The following is a 19,096-nucleotide window of genomic DNA, read 5'->3' as shown; positions in this document are numbered from 1 at the left end:
TTCCTTAAGTGTGGACATGGCATTGGCCCAGTTAACTCAACTGCAGCATGCTTTTTACCGTATCATCGTTTTGAGTAAGGGACTGCATGTGTCTATACCTGCATTCAACGTGTAGCATGATGGTGCCCCTATTCTGATTAGGGTTATCAGTAGTTAAGAGCAGTGACATAAGCCCATGGACTGATTAAAGGCAGCCTATAATTCAGCATATAACACCCTGCCCTGCTCATTTAGCCTGTTTTCTCAGCAGCCAGGATGGCTCATCATTGGTCTGTTTAACACAGAAGGATTTCTGATGTTAGGAAAAAATGCTCTGTGCACCCTGTGTTCTTGGGCTTGCAGTAGCCATGGATGCCATTTTTATGCCAGGAGTGTATTATATTAGCCAGGATATCTATAATGGAAAAAGGGGAAGGCAATTTTAACTTGAGACCTCTGCTCAGGTGCTACGAATGAGGGGGTGCAGGGAGAAGGGCTGTATATAAATTAAGGCAGCCAAGGAGGGGATCCCTAATTTTGCCTGTTTGATGCAGTTATAAAGAGGGGGTAGGCCACAAAGAAAATCACTCAAAGCTCCGTTACTTAACCCATTCAGGGAAAAGCAGGGGCGGAAGCTGGAGTCCCTGGAGCTAGAGGCAGGGGAAGAGGAGCGGGACGCGCTCCAATCCACCAGAGCCCGGCTCAGCGCCCTTCTGGCGGGGAGGTGCTACGGGAACTAATTGCATCAGGGGCGGCAGCGGGAGAGGCGCAGGCTCCGCCCAGGACATGACCCATCCCTGGAGCCGGGCGGCCACTACCGCTTCCCGTGATTCCAGGCCCGGCAGGCAGCTCCACGGGACGCGCTATGAGAGCCGGGCGCTTCTTCTTGCTGCTGCTGCTGGGGGTGAGTGCGGGGCAGCGCGGGGAGCGGCTCCGCCTGTGTCCTGTCCCGTGCTGATCGCCGGGCACCAGAGCTCTGCAGGGGGGCTGTCCGCAAGCAGCAGCTGGGGAATGCCCAGCCCTGTGCCTCGGCCCATTGCCGGGCTGGCTGAGCTCCAGGGATCGTTCCCGCGGGCTCTGGGCGCTGGGGTGGGACGCTGCTTCGGGGGCGGAAAAAGGGGTTTGGTTGGGGGGAAGGCGAAATCTCCTGCGGCCCAGTGTTTCCCGGCTGCCGGTGCAGTCTTTTCTGTGTTTGGGGCGGGGATGGTCTCTCTTGCTTTAAGGAAAACTTTTCAGATCTATTGAATAGTAGAAACTAACTCTCTGAAACGCTGAGCCGAGCCGTGCCATGGGGAGGGTTGCCAATTTTGGTTGGACCGAATACCCGAGGTTTCATCACATGACATAATCTGTAATTAAAAATGAATCATTAATTTCTGGAGATTCTAGGACTATCCTGCAGTGTTAGTTGGCAACCTTAGTCATGTGGCACGTGGACTTGGTTTTATAGGGGACCAGGAGATACGATAAAACGTTTAGGTTTTTTTCTGAATCACAGCAAAGGTGTGTCTGAAGCTGGCTTGATTGCTAATCAGAGGAGATCAAACAAGAAATTGGCTTCTCCTAATCCTGGCCTGGCCCTTAATCACAAATGTTTAGACCGTTCCCCCATCAATTCTCAGTTGCAGAAGACATGGGTGATGTGTGCTAGCCTGCCAGGACACGATGCATGCCCTCCCAGCTCCAGGAACTGGCCAGAGTCACACCTTTCCCTTTTCACAAGTCAGGCACATCTGAATCACAGAAGCAATGTGGGCTCAGACCAGCAACCCCCTAAATTTGGTCTCAACCTGCCGCTGGTTCTGCTGTGCTGCACTCTGGAATGCCAAACTGGCCCTTTCCTGGGTGTCAGGGGGCACCTATTATTAGCTCTGTAGCTGTTGCAGTGATGAAAGAAGAACTTCTAAATTCTCTTGATCCTGCATGTTTCCAAAAGGAAAGCACTTTCAGAGAAAGAGGGAGTGTGATAAAGCATCTATCAGTGGAAGAGGTCAAGGATGGATGATCCCTGTTTTTTGTTTTAAATGTAAACTCCCTAAATTCTGTTTTTACAGTTCCTACTATGTTTTAGCTTGGCCTTCCTATACTGCTTGTATTTGCTGTAGAGCAGGGGTTCTCAAACTGGGGGTTGAGACCCTTCAGGGAGTCACAGGGTTATTACATGGGGGGTTGTGAGCTGTCAGCCTCCACCCCAAACTTCGCTGTGTCTCCAGCATTTATAACGGTGTTAAATATATTTTAAAATGTTTTTAATTTATTAGGGGGGAGGGTCGCACTGAGAGGCTTGCTGTGTGAAAGGGGCACCACTATAAAAGTTTGAGAACCACTCCTGTAGAGGCTCCAAGTAGGGATTAGGAACCCCATTTGCTCTGCTCTGTATAGCATACACATAACAAAAGGGAGGTCTGTGCCCAAAGAGCTTACAGTCTAAATATGTGACAAGATAAATACATGCATACAACAGACAGATAGAGGAGCACAGGGTGGCAGGGAAACACAATTTTTCCATCAAACTAGCTACTGTCTCCTAAGGACCTGGATTAACTACCCTTCCTGTAGGAAGTGTCTACACTGAAGTGTAGACCAGCCCCAAGACACAGACTGAGTCCAGTGTGCTATGGGAAGGCTGTGTTGGAGTAGGGAATTAAACCCTGTCTCCTGAATCTTGGGCTAGAGCACTAACTCCTGGGCCATTCTTCCTCTTGAAAATCAAAATCATGAGTTATTGACAAATTGCTAAACAAATTGCTCTGTGTCTCAGTAGGGATTCATATTTGTCTCCTGGCTTAGGATGTTGAAAGGATTATTAATTAATGTGTTTTTTAAAGTCAACGTGTAGATCCTCAGGAGGAAGGTACTACTGAAGTGTGTATTTATATTTATTTTATTTAGTAACAAATGTAATTTTCTTTTGCTAGGGATCCAGTTTCTGAGTATGTGTTATGGGCCTGAGATGTGGCTGTACTGTATATTTAGTACAAAAAGGCAGGGAGAAGTGTTATAGGTCACTTGTAAAGAAGGGGGAATTGGGGGTTTGCCCCTTTTTTGCTGCTCTATGTTGTGTGAAGGTGGCCTGAAAGTTGTGATATGGTTTTTTTTTCTTGTAATTCTCTGTCTTGTTTTTTCACACTGGAAATTGAGGTCCTTGGTAGGCTGGAAGACTGGGGAACTAAAGCAATGGTAATGTGAACTAATAGTCAAAGAGATGTGGAGTTCTAATCACACCATCAGACACTTTCATTTTGATTTTGTCATAAACAGATAGTTAAGGGTTAATGTCTCTTTCACCTATAAAGGGTTAACAAACAGTGACCTGCAAACACCTGACCAGAGGACCAATCAGGAGACAAGATACTTTCAAATCTCATGAGAGGGAAGCCTTTGTTTGTGGGTTTTGGCTTTGGCTTTGGCTTTGTTCTCTCTGGGTCCTGGACGGGACTAGAGGTGCAACCAGGTTTCTGCCAATCTCCCTGCTACAGTCTCTTATCTATTTAGAATTGTGAGTAAGAAAAGGCCGTCATAGTCTTTTAAGTTGTTTTTTTTTTTTTTTGTGGGCTGCCTCTTCCTTGGCTAGTTCTGCATTAATTAGTTCCATCCGTCTCCTATGTTCATTTTCTTTGTCCGTGGCTTGTTGCCGTGCTCGTTCCTGTCTCAGGCTTTCCTTGGAACTCATGGTTCCTGCTTTCTTGTGTTGAGGTGCCCTCTGGTGTTTTTTTGTCTGAACTGCTGGCTCTCTGTTGGCTTCCTGGGGTTGCTTAGCAACAGAGTCCTTTTAACTTCCTAGCCTCTCCCGAAAGAGTTAAAAAGCAAAAGAAACTCTCTTTCATTTACAAATGTGTTCTGGCTGGAGTGCGTTGTTGACCACTTAAGGCTGCTTTGTTTAACAAACTACCGTCATTAAACCTAATAGCCCTCCCTATGCATAGCTAGACGGAGCAAAGAAAAAAAAATTCTCTGGCTGTAGGTTTAAAACAAAACCCTTTCTCTCTCTGCTTACAAACATCTAGCAGAGGGAAAAAAAAATAATCTTACTGGCTTTTGGATTCTTATCTATCCCACCGCTACCACCATGTCATAATATAATTCCCAAATCTGGACCTTAGCGTCCAAAATATGGGTATTAGCATGAATTCCCCTAAGCTTAATTACCAGCTTAGATCTGATAGCACTGCCACCAATCAGGAATTTTTTTAGGGCCTGATACCCTCTGGTCCCCCCAAAACCTTCCCAGGGGACCCCAAGGCCCAGATTACTTGAGTCTCACAACAAAGGGAAATAAACCATTCCCTTCCCCCTCCTCCCCTCCAGGTGTTCCCTCCCTGGGCTCCTGGAGAATTATACAGATTCAAGCTCCGTGATTCTAAACAAAGGGATTCCACCCTTCCCCCCCCCTTCTCCTTCCCTGTTAAGTACAGACTCAATTCCCTCGAGTCTCAACAAGGGGAAAAGAAAATTAAACAGGTCTTAAAGCAAAGCTTTTAATAAAAAAAAAAAGAAAAAAGTAAAAGGTTTATCTCTGCACTTTAGATGGTAAAAAGTTACAGGGTCTTTCAACTTATAAACAATAGAAAGAAACTTTCTCCAGCAGAAACACAATTTAAGCTACTTCCAGCAAGTACACATATGTAAATGGAAAAAAAAAACAACTTAAAAGACTATGACCGCCTTTTCTTACTCACAATTCTGAATAGATAAGAGACTGTAGCAGGGAGATTGGCAGAAACCTGGTTGCATCTCTAGTCCCGTCCAGGACCCAGAGAGAACAAAGCCAAAACCCACAAACAAAGGCTTCCCTCCCATGAGATTTGAAAGTATCTTGTCTTCTGATTGGTCCTCTGGTCAGGTGTTTGCAGGTCACTGTTTGTTAACCCTTTATAGGTGAAAGAAACACTAACCCTTAGCTATCTGTTTATGACAGCTTTTGTTTGTTAACATTTATTTCGCTTGAGTTAATGTTTTTGCACCTTCTGCTGAGGTAACAGAGCACACAATAGACATGCTCTCAGGCCTGCCCGGTGGTCCTGCAAAATCAAGAAAGACCAAACTTGATATTCCTGACTCTTCCAGAGTTGGGGGAGGGGAGGAAATCTTAAAACCCCAGAACTTCTTTCAGGCTCCCTTTATATGCTGTAAACGGCACAGGCCTAATCTTAAAAAAAAAAATTATCTTTTTCAGGTCACCTTTAAGCATTCTTGCAAGAACAAAGCCCACCTTGAGATTACAGTGTGGTGGGTTTTGGTGGTTGTTTTTTAATGTATTCTGTTACTTACTTTACATTGCTCATGTCCCCATCATGCTGTTTTACCTTTACTGAACTGCTGCTGGTGCGCATGACTTGAAAACTTAGCAAGAGGGAATTTGTTTCCTCTGTTTCTTGTTGAAGTCTTTAGAATAACCCAATATGTTCATAGGCCTCTCACTGAGAATGTACAATGTCATGGGGGGAAGGGTTGTTCATTCAACATATTGCCATGTATTTTCCATAGGTTGAATCATCAGCAATATCTGAGAGTAGAGCAGAGCCAAGAAGCCACAGCTGTGGTGATGGAGAATATCTGCATCAAGGCTACTGCTGTAAATACTGTCCTGCTGGTAAGCACTTAATGATCTGTAGTTCACTTGGCTAACAGAGCATTTTTCAGAGATGTGTACTGGTTGGTATTTGTGCTGTGAGATAAAAACAATGAGAGAACAATACATGTTGCAAAAGCCAGTGAGGGCCATTTTATGCTGTTCATCCTCCTATTCAGCGATGCAGCTCATTTCAGAATGGTGTCCAGTTTTTCACAAAATAGGGTGTGGCTGGGTGATCTTGGCAGTCGGTCAGGAAACGTGGGCATGCTATAAAAGGCAGAGCCTAAGTCAATACTGAAGGAAGCTGTTACAGCTTTGCAGGGTGGATAAAAATCAATGATTTTTTTAAAAAAATTTGAAAAATCGGATTTTTTGATGTAAATATGATTTTTTTGATAAAATGCTTTTTTGAGGAAAAAACCTATCTAAAGATAGTTTTAATTAAGGTATGTTATAGCTCAAAGATCTCTCATCATGGAATAAGGATTGTAAATTCTAATTCTATAGTATGAGACAATATATTAATGTAATGTTTAAGAAAAGTTTTGTAAATGAGTTCCACTAGTTCATGGATTAGGGACTCAATCATATGGGGTTCCACAGGCTTCTGTTTAGATTATTTAGGTTAATCTTTCTGTCTACCCAATGGGACTCTGTGCTCAGTCTAGAAGATCCCATCAGAGATGCTTAGTTTTGCAGTTCTCAAACTGTGGATTTGTGTCTGAGGTAACATGCTTGTTAACAGCAAAAAAAAAAAAAAGAAGAGGGAGGGGGGAGAACTAACAGACCTCAACTCTATTGTCCCTCTGCAAATTTGTGTACACAAAGTCAATCCCTTACCTCTCTCTAAAAGTGCGAAGTTTCAAAAAGTTCAATGAATAAACGATTGTTGGGGGCAGAATAGATCTGGACAAGAAGAAGTCTGGAGATAAATGTGAGAAGCGAGGGACGTGCTTGTTTTGTTAAAATATTATATGTTTGCTGTTGAAGAAAAAATCCAGAATACTTAACGTTACTGTTTTAGTTGAATAAAACAATTTAAATGTCTGTCTGTCCGTCTGATGTTCTCCTCCTAGTACGACACAGCAAGAAAATCCTCCCAATACTAATGATTAACCTGTTGAATTGGAAATAGTTCACCTCCGAATGACTTCATAAATATCTTCTTCAATTACCTTTGGGGAATGAAATAACCAAACAATCATTCGTTTTCTGATATAGCTGTAAAACTAATCTGAAAAGTTTTGAAAATAAATCACTGTTTAAAAATGTACAGTGTGTACCTTCTAAAAATGAAACCTACATCTGTCTCTGAGTTGTGCAGAGTATGTATTAAGGTTATAACAACCAATAAGAATACACTTTTATGAAGAAAACCATGATTAAATCAAGTCTTCCTGACTAGTGATTTTAAATCAAATCCACCCTGCAGCTTCATCTTAACTCTTGAAAAGTGAACCAATGCCCTGACCACACGTTTTATTTCCCCAGCATCACCTAATTGTAATAATGCTTGTCAGATACAAACAGTCAATACCAACACTCAGCGGAAATATTGTGTATTTTAAATCTACGTGCAAAACTTCCTTTATTTTGTAAACTATTTGCATGTCTATCTTGGAGATGGGTGTAAAATTCATTCATTCTTTATAGGGCCATTTTCACTTAGCTTTGTGCCAAGGAGCATTCTATCCTCAATTTGTTATAATCTCATGAGGTTTGCCCTGTGGCTTTCTAAATCTTGTGAGTGAATTTAGTATGCAAGTGTCAAATTCACGCTTAAGCAGAGACCTTGAACAAGGCAATATGGCTTGAACCCTGTTTTAAGGACTTAGGCCATGGCTACACTGGCACTTTACAGCGCTGCAACTTTCGCGCTTAGGGGTGTGAAAAAACACCCCCCTGAGCGCTGCAAGATACAGCGCTGTAAAGCCTCAGTGTAATCAGCGCTGCAAGCTACACCCGTAAGGGATGTGGTTTACGTGCAGCGCTGGGAGAGCTCTCTCCCAGCGCTGGCGCTCTGACTACACCAGCGCTTTGAAATTTCAAGTGTAGCCATACCCTTAGGCCCTGATTGTGCAATTGATAGCAGATGGGACAGCGGCCTATTGGAGTGCTCTCAACATGGTATGAAATGCAAGAGTGGAACCACAAGTAGGATTTAAGTGCAGTGTAGGCCTCGTGTGTGGTGGATTTCACTCAGTGAGGAGATAATTACACTGGTTTCAGAGAGAGACAGCATTAGCCAGAGCTGTATGAGCTTCCCTACACACTACCTACCACATCAGTCTCACCTGAGGCACTTTCACTAATCTATTCCTAGCCTGTTCTGAGCACACACTGTTGTGCTGAACTATGACGAACTACTTATTCACAAATAGGGATGTGAATGTGTCCAAACAGAACTAAGAAAAACATTGAAACAATTATTTTATTGCTAAAACCTTCCATTTAAAAAGAAAATGCAGGCATCTTTATAGGTAGAGCATATCAGAAAGATCACTAAAAAACAAGGAAATATTATTGGTGGAAATTTTTGTAAAACATTTTTCCCCTCTATTTATACAGGAGGAAAAACTCCAAGCCTATTGGCCTTTTATTACTAGTTATTTACTTATCAGAGGGGTAGCCGTGTTAGTCTGGATCTGTAATGTTATCTGACCGCTGACGTCCAAGTGTTCTTCCTGGTTTTGTTGCATACACTTAATCTCATTCAGCTCCACTTCTTGCAAGGAGTGGCTGAAAGGAGTCATGTTGCAGTATGCTTGAATCCAGTTAACTATATCCTAATACTACTTGAGAGATACAGCTATAGTGTTGAATTTCTGCTTCTCTCTTTATACAGGTACTTACGTTAGTAAACACTGCAAGGTTCCACGTACTGAAGGAATTTGTTACCCTTGCACAGATGGAGAGGATTATACTGCTTATGCAAATGGCCTGGACGAATGCATACGATGTAAACTGTGCAAAGAAGGTACAATACAAAGCTTGGGCTGATCTGTAAATGTATTTGGGTTGCTGTGGGAACAAGCGTTGATATTCTTTGTTCCACAGAAAAATCTGTTGCCTCAGTCCCCTTGCTTATTTTCATAGATTTAAGAACACTTGCACTTTTTTAAAAATAACTTATGCATGGTAGAAAAGAAATCACAAATTCAGTTTGATTACGTGTGTAACTTGTATGATTCTTATTTTTCTCAGATCAAGTAACTGTGAGCACCTGTATTTCAACGAGCAATACTGAATGTCAGTGCAAGCCAGGCTATTTCTGTCCTACTCTAGGCTGTGAGATGTGTTACAGATGCAAGTCAAAGTATGTACAATAACTGATTTAGGCAATTGTCTTCCATATAGTACAGTAAAAAGTAGAACCTAGCTCCTCTAAATGCGTACCCACATGTTTACCTTTGAAGTCAATGGGGCTGCTCATGTGTTTGAAATTAAACGCACGCCTGAGTGTTTGCAGGATCAGTGCTTAGAACTGTGTGTGTGTGTGTGTATATATATGTGTGTGTGTATATATATGTGTGTGTGTGTATATATAATATACACACATACATACATACATACACACACGTATTGGTGTCCTGTTTGATGCTTCTGCCTGGACACAAATGTTCCCAACATGTTTCCTGATTCCTTCACCTGCCACATTTGAATAGGCTTTGGGGGACTACCAGTTAGGACAGCTAATGTCAATAGAACTACCCAGAATTTTATAACATGGGGCCAACTGTTGAAGGAGGCTAATTATGTATGTGATTAGTTAACATTTCATCTCAGTATTTTTTTCCTTTTTGAATAAATATTTGTGTACATTAATCTCTCCCCATGGACTTCTATGTTTTTACTGTGGTGCCACATAATCTTCTAGCATCCTTTATTCTTCATCTGTTTTTCAAGTACTTTTTCTCAGTGACTAGTGAGAACAGACTTTTTTTTTAATTTGCACATTCTGTCCATGTATATAAATTATTCCTATGAGAGTAGGAGTGAGCATGAGTACAGATTTTATTTTGTAACATAATTATATTTTTATCATCAATTTTAGGTGCCCAGAAGGGAAAGAAATTGTACAAAAATGCAATGCTACAGTTGACCTGAAGTGTGGCCATCCTCCCATAGGTACAGTATAAACTATGCTTAGGGAGGTCTGATGACTTTCTGACTCTTTGTAGATAATTCAGAAGCAGATTATAAAAGCGAGGCTTTGAAATCCCACTTTAAGTGTTTGGTGAGCCTACGTAATTCAAACTGGCAGCCGCTAGATGGAGACTAAAACTCTCCAATTATGGATTGTGTAACCAACCAATATTTGTGGTAATATTTAAACTAGTACAGGGGACTTGTCTTGGTGGAAAGGATTACACAGTGGACATGCCTTTCCAAGGTGTCACATTAACACAGTTTAAAGCTATAGGTAGTATGCCCTTCAAATACTCAATTAAATATTAAAACCTGAAAAATATCTGTATTGTGGCATAAATCTGAAAAGAGAGAAAATGCACTGAATTTCTTTTCCCCTGTAGAGCCTGTAGATTCCCTTCTTCTAGCTTTTAATTTGCACTGACACAGACCAGCACCTAGATACTCTGATGGTGTATTAATATCTGTGAGATGGTGGCTTTCTTGGGGCAGAGTCTAGAAGTGTCACTGTAACAAACTGCTCAATTTTACAGGCATTTGTCTCCATTGTTGTGGGCGGCATCAACATTCTTACACTGCAAAATCAACTGTCTTATGGGTGGCTTTAGTATTTCAAGCTTGCTTGCTTTTTTTTCAGGGACTGCAACTACTACTGCAGGTTGGATTGCTGGGGTCATCGTGTTCATTGCTTTTGTGGCTGGGTGCCTTCTTTTATTTAAGAAAAGGATATATAATAAGATAAATAAAGGTAATTTAAAATTCCTTTCTATGGATAACCTGAGATGCACCCCCTCCCACACCCCAACTCCCTGCTCCAGCCTGGTGAAAGTGAGTGAGGGTGGTGGAGATCAAGCAACAGAGAGAGGGGGGCTGGAGTGAGCAGGGGGCGAGGCCTTGGGCAGGACAGGAGTGTGGTCTCAGGAGAGAGACAGGGCAAGGATCTTTGGGTTTGTGCAATTAGATAGTTGGCAACCCTACTGGGCAGGCATGTGGAAGCCCTGGCGTGCCAGAAGAGCGCGCCCAGCTAGCACAGCTGGCAGCTCACTGGGCACCAGCCAGCACAGGTGCAGCACCGCCCAATGTCAGGTGGACTGCGTCCGCGCAGGCGTGACTTGTGCATGCTTGGGGGCCCATTGACTGTTCTGCCCTGGGACCCGGAACTGCTATCAGCGGGCCTGCTTCCATCCTAGCTGCATCTACAGCAGGAGTTTTGCTTGGCCTAATTGTGTTGCGCAGGGCATGACATTTTTCACACCCCTGAGTGATATTGCTAGGTTGACCTAAGTTTTAGGTGTAAACCAGGTCTCTGACTAGCTTTTGGAACTGAGGCCTAAAAATTTTTAAAGATCATAGACTCTCTGAATAGATTAAGTGGAACTAGACCCCAAATGGAACTCGTGGTTAATATCTATCTAGCATGTACAGTATGCCCCATCCATTCGTGCTCCAGTAGATTTGGCCAGAAGGGAGTCCTTCAGTTCCTTGAACTTGTCAGCCTGCTCTACAGCTTACCTACATTTAAACTTCTGGTTGAGATTGAGAATCTGTCCCAGAGAGTTAGGCAGTGTAAGCAATGTACTAATTCAGCTATATTGAAACAATATAACATAGTAGAGAGAGTTTAATTTATATTCTTCGTGTGTTTCAGAAAATAAAGATGCAGAAAAAGATGTGGTAAGTTTCCTTTGGACACATGCTATTTTTTTTTTACCTCTGTTAATTGCATAAAAATTCTTTTTAATTAAAAATTGAAACTATCTGTTTAACTATAGATGAGGCACACCTTAGTCACTTTCTCTGCCCTGATTGCTGTTGTATATTGGGACACTTTTCTTCACTTCATACAAAACCCCAAAACTTTTAGGTCATCTAGTTCACTTCCTGTTAATGTTGGATTGTTCTCTACAATATAATACATTCTTTAGTGTCTTGTTTAGTTTTAAATGCCTCATATGATGGAGCTTCCAGTACTTCCCTTGGAAGAATATTGTAGAGCCCTAATATGGCTCTATCAGGAGGCTTTTCCTGATAATGCAATGAATGAAAAAGTTAACTACATACCATTATTTCTAATTATATCCTCTTGTGGTATCCTAAATAGTTCTGCTTACATATTAGCATTTACACTCTTCAAATGTATATTGATAGTTATATCCTTAGCTTCTTTCTCTCATGTTAAATGTAACTTGTGTTCTTACATGAGTAGTTTCATTTGAGGTTGATAGAACTCATGAAGTGACCAAGATTTTTACCCTTAATCTCTGCTCGTAAGTCAGTCCCTGTATGGGGTCCTGATCCTTGCTTGGTGTTTGGAGACACTGTCACAATACAAATAAATAATAGCCCCATCATTTTTGCTGCTCTCCTTGGAACCCTGCAATTGTAAATATCACTGTGATATTGAGATGCCAAGAACTGCACATGTTACTTAAAGACAGCCTACTTAAGGAAAATTGTAATTCATAGGGAATTTTGGCAAAATCTTCAGTTTCTCCATTAGGTATGTAAGGAGCTCCAATTTTTATATTTGAATTAAAGTTTAATACTAGATATCATGGAAGGCACAGATGAGACCTCGGTTACCTTTTTAATACAGACTTTTACTTAAATAATAGTAAGTAGAGAGACAGTTCAAAGATATTTTTTAAAAAACCCACAACCCTCAATTCTGCAAGATGCCTTAGGAAAGTCGGTCACTTTAAACTATGTGTGAAACTTGAGGTCCATAGTAAGTGTCTCAACTATCTGAGCACCCAGCTGCATTTGTCATTTTTTTTTGTTCTGACCTTGCAGGGTTATTTTGTATGTTCTGTAAAGGCCTAGCAAAGAAATAGCTCCCCTCCCTGCCCTTCAGCCCACTTGGCATGGGGTCGGTTACATGGTTGGAGAGGGATGTTTAGTGCTAAGGGAGTTATTGTAGCCTTTTCTCTTAAAAAAAATAAATCCTATTTTCAATAGGTGTGGCAATCCCCTTGCCTAACCACAGAAGCTCACATGTAACTTCTTTGCTATTCTGTAGTGATTAAAGCTGCTCCTGTTTGTCACTTAACACTAGCTTCTGAATTTTTATGTGCAATGAAGCACTATGTAGGAAATGTTCTTCCACTGCAAGGTTCTTGGGAGTTTGCCTACAAAGCTATGTATGCTTTAATAAAGCACTCTTAATTAGCACTCTTTAATACATCACTCTTATCCCTTACAGGAGTCTGAGGATAGCACTGAAATTTTCTTTGCACCTGAAATGGAGAATGCTAACACTAATGCACCCATTTTAGAGATCCAAAACTCTGTTCAGAGTCCACCAGTTTTAGCAGTTAATAGTCCTAATTCTGCACTAAGAAATGAATTGTCTGAGGATACCAGTGTTGTATTTTCTGAGAGAAGTGGCCTACTACTAAATGGTGAAAACAACTCACGGGAAGAGTCTTACCGCAGGACTGCAGGATATTCAGCACCAGTAAAGCCTCCAGACAAGCCCAATTTTGTCTTTTGCCCTGGACAGTCAAATGGTGGGATGTTCGTATCTCAGATGGTAAGTGAGAAATGCTCAGCGTGTCATGAAATTTGTTGTGTAATCTTATGGTAGCAGTGTAATAGCCTCTTCTTTCTAACATCTAGAGCATCCTAGCTTGCAGAATGAATTAGTAATGAAATAGACCCCACCACCACGCAGAAAGATATGGAAGATGCTTTTGCATTATCTTTATTTTTAAAAGGGAGATATGGAAAAAATTGTATGTTTGTTGAAGTGGTATCAGAAATTTCTGTAACTCATCCAGTCAACCTAGAAACATTGTTTAATTAAGCGTCTGCTATCCTTTTCTTTCCACTGCTCACTACCAACACTGAAGATAAGTTATTTGGTTAATACTATGACTGATATACTGCTGCATCTCTTATTAGCTTGTGGAAGAGCTGGATTTTCTGGCTGAGCAGTTTTTGTTTACATTTTATTCAGGTTTACCTTTTATAGATACTGTGAAATCAAATCACCACATCAAGGATAGTGATTGTAAATGAGCAAAGAATGTTTTGTTCTGTTTGAATAAACAGAGATGTTTATCTTGCAGGTCAGGGATTCTGAAGCCAGGCCTCATATAATAGTTAAAGAGCTTTCTCAAGAAGGTGAGTAGTTCACATAGCCCACCTTATTAGGGATCTAAAATTGGTAAGAGTCTGCAGAGTACTGGGCAGAATATGACTTTCTGTCTTGAGTTCATAGTACATAATTATGGGACATCTGAATGAGAAAATAATAGATATTAATTTGTTTAAATGTTTACCAAAATTTAGTCCTGCTTACTATATCAGCACTTCTGCAGATTGCTGCATTTTATTTATTTTCGTTCTTTTAAGAAACTGCTTTAAAAACAAAACACCTCCCCTCTCCTCCCACACACATTTCATAGCAATTAATTATATCTACATAAGGACATCACTTTTTCATAATGTATTCATAGGGACATGTGACATAGGACTAGAAGTTACGTTATGGGTCATAGTCCAGTTTCCTGCTATCACCGGCAACCGCCATCATATATTCATGTTGTTAAAGATCACTATTCAGTGTGTCAATAACTTTAGGAACAGTTTCTTTTTAGAGCTAACCATGCTCTAGTAAAAGATCCATTGTATGTACCAGCAGTGTAATCTGTAGCATGTCATGTTAAGGATACAACAGATTTTTGTACAGGAGCTTTACCATTCAAACGAATAAAATGCCAGGATGTATCAGATACCAGTGAACTGGTATATTGTGTGGCACTGAAGGAAGTAAACCATGTTCTGATTGAGGGTACTGGTGATATCAGACTTATCTTGGCAGACCAAATCTGCTAATAAGTTGTGTAGATAGATGGGTAAAATTAATTGCTAAGAGTGGTCAGAAAGCCATCAAAAGTGAACAAGGACCTTAAAACTGCAGTGAAATCTGTACAAAGGGCATCTTCAATATTCAGTAGACTACCTCTCATTTTAAGAGACCATTTTGAAGTATGTATATTGACATCTTTGAGCTTTTTAAAAGATTATTTTGAATAGGAAGTCAATTGGTTATCTGTTTCTTGGGTATTCACTTACGACAGGCTTCACCACTTGTGTTGAACTGAATCTTTTTATTGAATTGACTTTCAATGGTATACACAGGCTTTTGTTTTTAACTTAAAACAGTTCAGGTTATGCTAATCAGATTCCATAAAATATATGGGTACAACTTGATTTTAAAATCATACTCTCTGCTCCTATCCTACACTTGGGGCCTGTTTACACAGTGCAGCAATGTGCATCAGAGGGGTATGAGTTAAAGTGCAGCTGTTTCACACTAACTGGCCTGTGTAGACCCTCCTGGCACACACTAGAAGTCCTTAATGCACATTAACGTAGTGCAATTTGACCCACACTAAAGAACTTTAAGTGCATGCCAGCAGGATCTACATAGGCCAGTTAGCATGCAATACGGTGGTGCGCAGAGCAATTCATACCCCGTTGCTGCACAGTGCCATACTATGTAGACAAGACCTACGTTGTATATTAAAGGAATAAAATGATTCCATTTAGAACAAATTAGTTATGATTTTATTATGGCATAAGAAAATTTCAGGTTTATTTGTTTCCTGAAGTCTCTGTAATGGTGTATTTCATCTTCTACAGATAGCTATCATACAAAGTAAAACATACCTCTCTATTTGTATTCCCAATTTATCAGTAGCTGATTGAACAGATACACTATAGGCCAGCAATGCAGTGTGAGACTAAATGGAGTATATTGCTGAAATACTCTCGTTGTATGTCAGGGAATGTTAAACTACAAAGGGAAAGGTATTGCAGATGAATTGGATTTATCTGAGAACCTATACAAGTGTACATAGGCATCTATAGAAATGGTCATTTTAAAATATTCACTGATGCTTTTTTTTTTTCTCCCCAGCATTAATTGAAAGTTTTTATTATTTTATAAAAGAAGTCCCACCACGCAACTGGAACATGTTTATGAGAACTCATCTAACAGATAATGAAATTGCTAAAACAACGTTTGAACATCCAAAAAATATTGAAGAGCAATATTATCAGATGCTAATCATTTGGAGAAACAAATTTGGAAATGAGACTTCTGTTATTAAATTATTAGATAGCCTATGGAATATAGGACTGAAACAGTCTCATGAAAACATAGTAAACCATTTAATAAGTAAGGATATTATAACTATACTAGAGGCCAAAAACTAATGAGTATACTATTACCAACAAAAAAAAGAAAAACAAAAGAATCTGTAAACTCTGTAGATAAATAAATGGAGATATACCTATCTCATAGAACTGGAAGGGACCCTGAAAGGTCATCAAGTCCAGGCCCCTGCCTTCACTAGCAGGACCAAGTACTGTTTTTGCCCCATATCCCTAAGTGAACTCACAATCCTGGATTTAGCAGGCCAATGCTCAAATCACTGAGCTATCCCTCCCCCTCCCCCCTATGTTTCTATATGCAACTTTACTTTAGTGTGTGGTGCCAATTTTTTTTATTGTTGATTTAAGAAAACTTGAAAATATCAGCATAAAAACTACTGGTAAAACAAATAGAGAAATGAGTTCAGATATCTTCACTGCAACTCATGTCATCTAGAATAGCTGCTTCTCAGATGTCTCTTACAGGCTCTACTTGTCATTAGTTAAACGTGACAATGATTTGCGTAGCTGTTCACTGAGAATGTGTCCTGAGCTGTAAGACATTAAATAAAGTTGGGTACCCTTTTCATGTTCAGGTGAGGAAAGGATATAAGTGTACGTTAAACTATATAATAAACTTTGAACACTGTTATGTCTTGGGAAATGAGAAGTGTAAGGGGAACCTCACAGTAACTGGATGGAGTGATATTTGTTGGTTTTGAAGCAGATTGTTGTTTTGTTATCTGCACTGATAAACAGGACCAAACAGAATCTTAAGTTATTTTTTTTTAATATGCAATGAAGAATGTACTTATGAGAACATTGTGATGTGAAGAGATTCATAGAGTTTTAGGTCAGAAGTGAACATTAGACTATCTAGTCTGTGATCTCCTGTATAACTCAGGTAATTAAATTTCACCCAGTTACCTTTGCATTGAGCCCATTACGCCTTAGCCAAACACAAGTTATCTTCAAAAAACAATCCAGTCTTGAAGACAGCAGGAGATGAAGAAGTCACCATATCCCTTGATGATTTGTTCCAAAGGCTAATTGCGCTCACTGTTAGGAATTTATGCCTTATTTCTAATTTGAATTTATCTAGCTTTAGCTTCTAGACATTATTCATGTAGTAGAGAGAGGCAAAATAAGAAAGTACCTGGCATTTTCTCCCCGTGAAGGTACTTAGATACTGGAATCAAGTATCTCATCTTTTTAATAAGAAGAAAGAGCTCTTTAAGTCTTCCACTGTAAAGCATTTTCTCTAGCCCTTGAATAATTTGTAGCTCTTTTCTCTAACTTTTTTCCGATTTTTCAACATCTTTTTTTAAAGTGTGCACACCAGAGCTACATGCAGTATTTTCCAGTCTCACCAGTGCTATATACAGAGGTAAAATCACCTCTCTACTCCCTATCATGTTTATGCTTCCAAAGATTACATTGGCCCTTTGCCACAGCATCACACGGGGAGATTATGTTCAGTTGTTTCTTTACTGTGACCTTTAAATCCTTTTCATAATAACTGATTTCCAGGAGACTGTTCTCCATTCTGTAGATATTGTCTGCATTCCTTGTTCCTAGATGTATAACTTTGCATTTGGCTTTGCAAAGTGCATTTTGTTTGAATGGGCTCAGCTAACCAATAAACGCTAAAAGCAATAAACACAACAGTCTATAAATCTGTTTTTAACAGTACATTTAAATGCTCTATTGTTTTTATTGTCCAATCTAAATCTTAAAATGATGCAAATAGAATTGCTACTTCAAACCTACTGTTTATTATGTACTTTATATATTTTGCTATTAAAATATTCATTCATAAATGACAGCACATTTAAAAAAAGTGTGAAAATCTTTTATCTCTAATTTTGAAGGTTTTTTAATAATTGGGGACTGTGCTTTTCAAAATAATGCTATTAGAGCAATTCTGTTTTCTGGGGCTAAATAAGTTGAGGTAGCCAGATTAATCATATACTTTTTCCTGTCCTTGGACTGAGCTGAAGAAGTGGCTAGTGACTATTTGTGGTTATGGGATTGTGTGTAATATCTCACATCCTTCAGTGATGACTTTTTTGTTGATTAAATTCACAAATTCTTTACCAAGGCCTCTTTTAGGCCTGTCTGCGTTAGTGTTTTAGCCACTGGTTTAGCTGCACCAATGTATGTATCTGTGCCAGTGCAAAATTATTTCACTAATGCTGCAAGATTTCATAAGATTAATGCTTCTAGGATCTCTTTTTCAGCCCATAGGGAGAAAGCATGTTACCAGATAGACCAGAATTTAATGCACTTCAGGTTTCAGTCCATTTATTAACTTTTGCTTTGCTGAAGTACTATAATATTGAGGAATTGTTACACTATTAAGGGGTAAATAAAGCAAGAAAAATCTGAATTCCATCACTGCATCCTTGCATATTGTACTGGTATAGAGTAGTACAAACGATGTAGTATCATCATCCAGTAAATAGATTCCTTTGCTGTCTAGGCAATTGCCACAAATGTAACCCTTGGACATATATACATATCACAGTATGTATGATACTGGTTAGAGCTTTGGTCCTTGGCCTGTGGGTGGCTTGCAGCCCAATCAACATACAGCTGCAGCCCATGTGACATCCTCAGGGACATACAGGTAGTGTATATTGTACACAGAGAGCTGCATATGTGGTCCACAATGGTAAATAGGGTGAGAACCACTGATTTAGAGGTTTATAAATGCTTCCCTCCACTAGCTTGCTTATCATGATGCTTTGGCTAGAGCTGAAACTAAGTAACATCAGCACTTAAAACAATGGTTTACTCCTTACTTTGATTACCAAGGCAGACAAGTATAGGTAGGGTAGGAAAAGCAATTTTTTTAACTGTTAGCTACGAATCATACTTAGATAAAGCTGAAACTAAACTAGATTCCTTGTGCATGTTTTCTTGATGCGCTGGAAGAAGAGAGTAGATTATTCATGTAACCCTTCTGCCCCTCTGAGTTGGCAGCAGCAAGGCCTGGGTTCAGTATGCAGGGGTTCCATTTCAATAACACAATGCATAACCGGCTTGAGCCCCCACCCAGTGACCTGGGACACTTACACACCATCCCCTCAGGCGCCTCTAGGAGGCAATACTTCCCCTCTCACAAGCACGGAATCTGAGTGTAGCAAAATCCTTTTAATAAAGGAGGGAAACAATGTGGCATCACATTGGAGAAACACCACAAACAGGTATCAGAGGGGTAGTCGTGTT

The 19,096-nt window shown here is 40.1% G+C and overlaps 1 protein-coding gene across 1 annotated transcript; it reads left to right on the top strand.

Annotated features, from left to right (window-relative positions):
- Nucleotides 1–764: 764 nt before the first annotated feature.
- Nucleotides 765–18,769, top strand: LOC127051428 (tumor necrosis factor receptor superfamily member 6-like). Its single transcript, XM_050953723.1, has 10 exons — nt 765–883; nt 5,467–5,572; nt 8,400–8,531; nt 8,759–8,870; nt 9,609–9,682; nt 10,341–10,451; nt 11,352–11,377; nt 12,906–13,235; nt 13,774–13,828; nt 15,630–18,769. Exons 1-10 carry the CDS (start codon nt 845–847, stop codon nt 15,926–15,928), a joined length of 1,284 nt encoding a protein of 427 aa, XP_050809680.1. The 5' UTR covers nt 765–844; the 3' UTR covers nt 15,929–18,769.
- Nucleotides 18,770–19,096: the final 327 nt, after the last annotated feature.

The sequence above is a fragment of the Gopherus flavomarginatus genome, chromosome 5, assembly GCF_025201925.1.
Source record: "Gopherus flavomarginatus isolate rGopFla2 chromosome 5, rGopFla2.mat.asm, whole genome shotgun sequence".
In the NCBI taxonomy this organism is placed as follows: Eukaryota; Metazoa; Chordata; order Testudines; family Testudinidae; genus Gopherus; species Gopherus flavomarginatus.
Note: the sequence above shows the minus strand (reverse complement) of the source record. Positions and strands in the feature narration are given on the sequence as shown.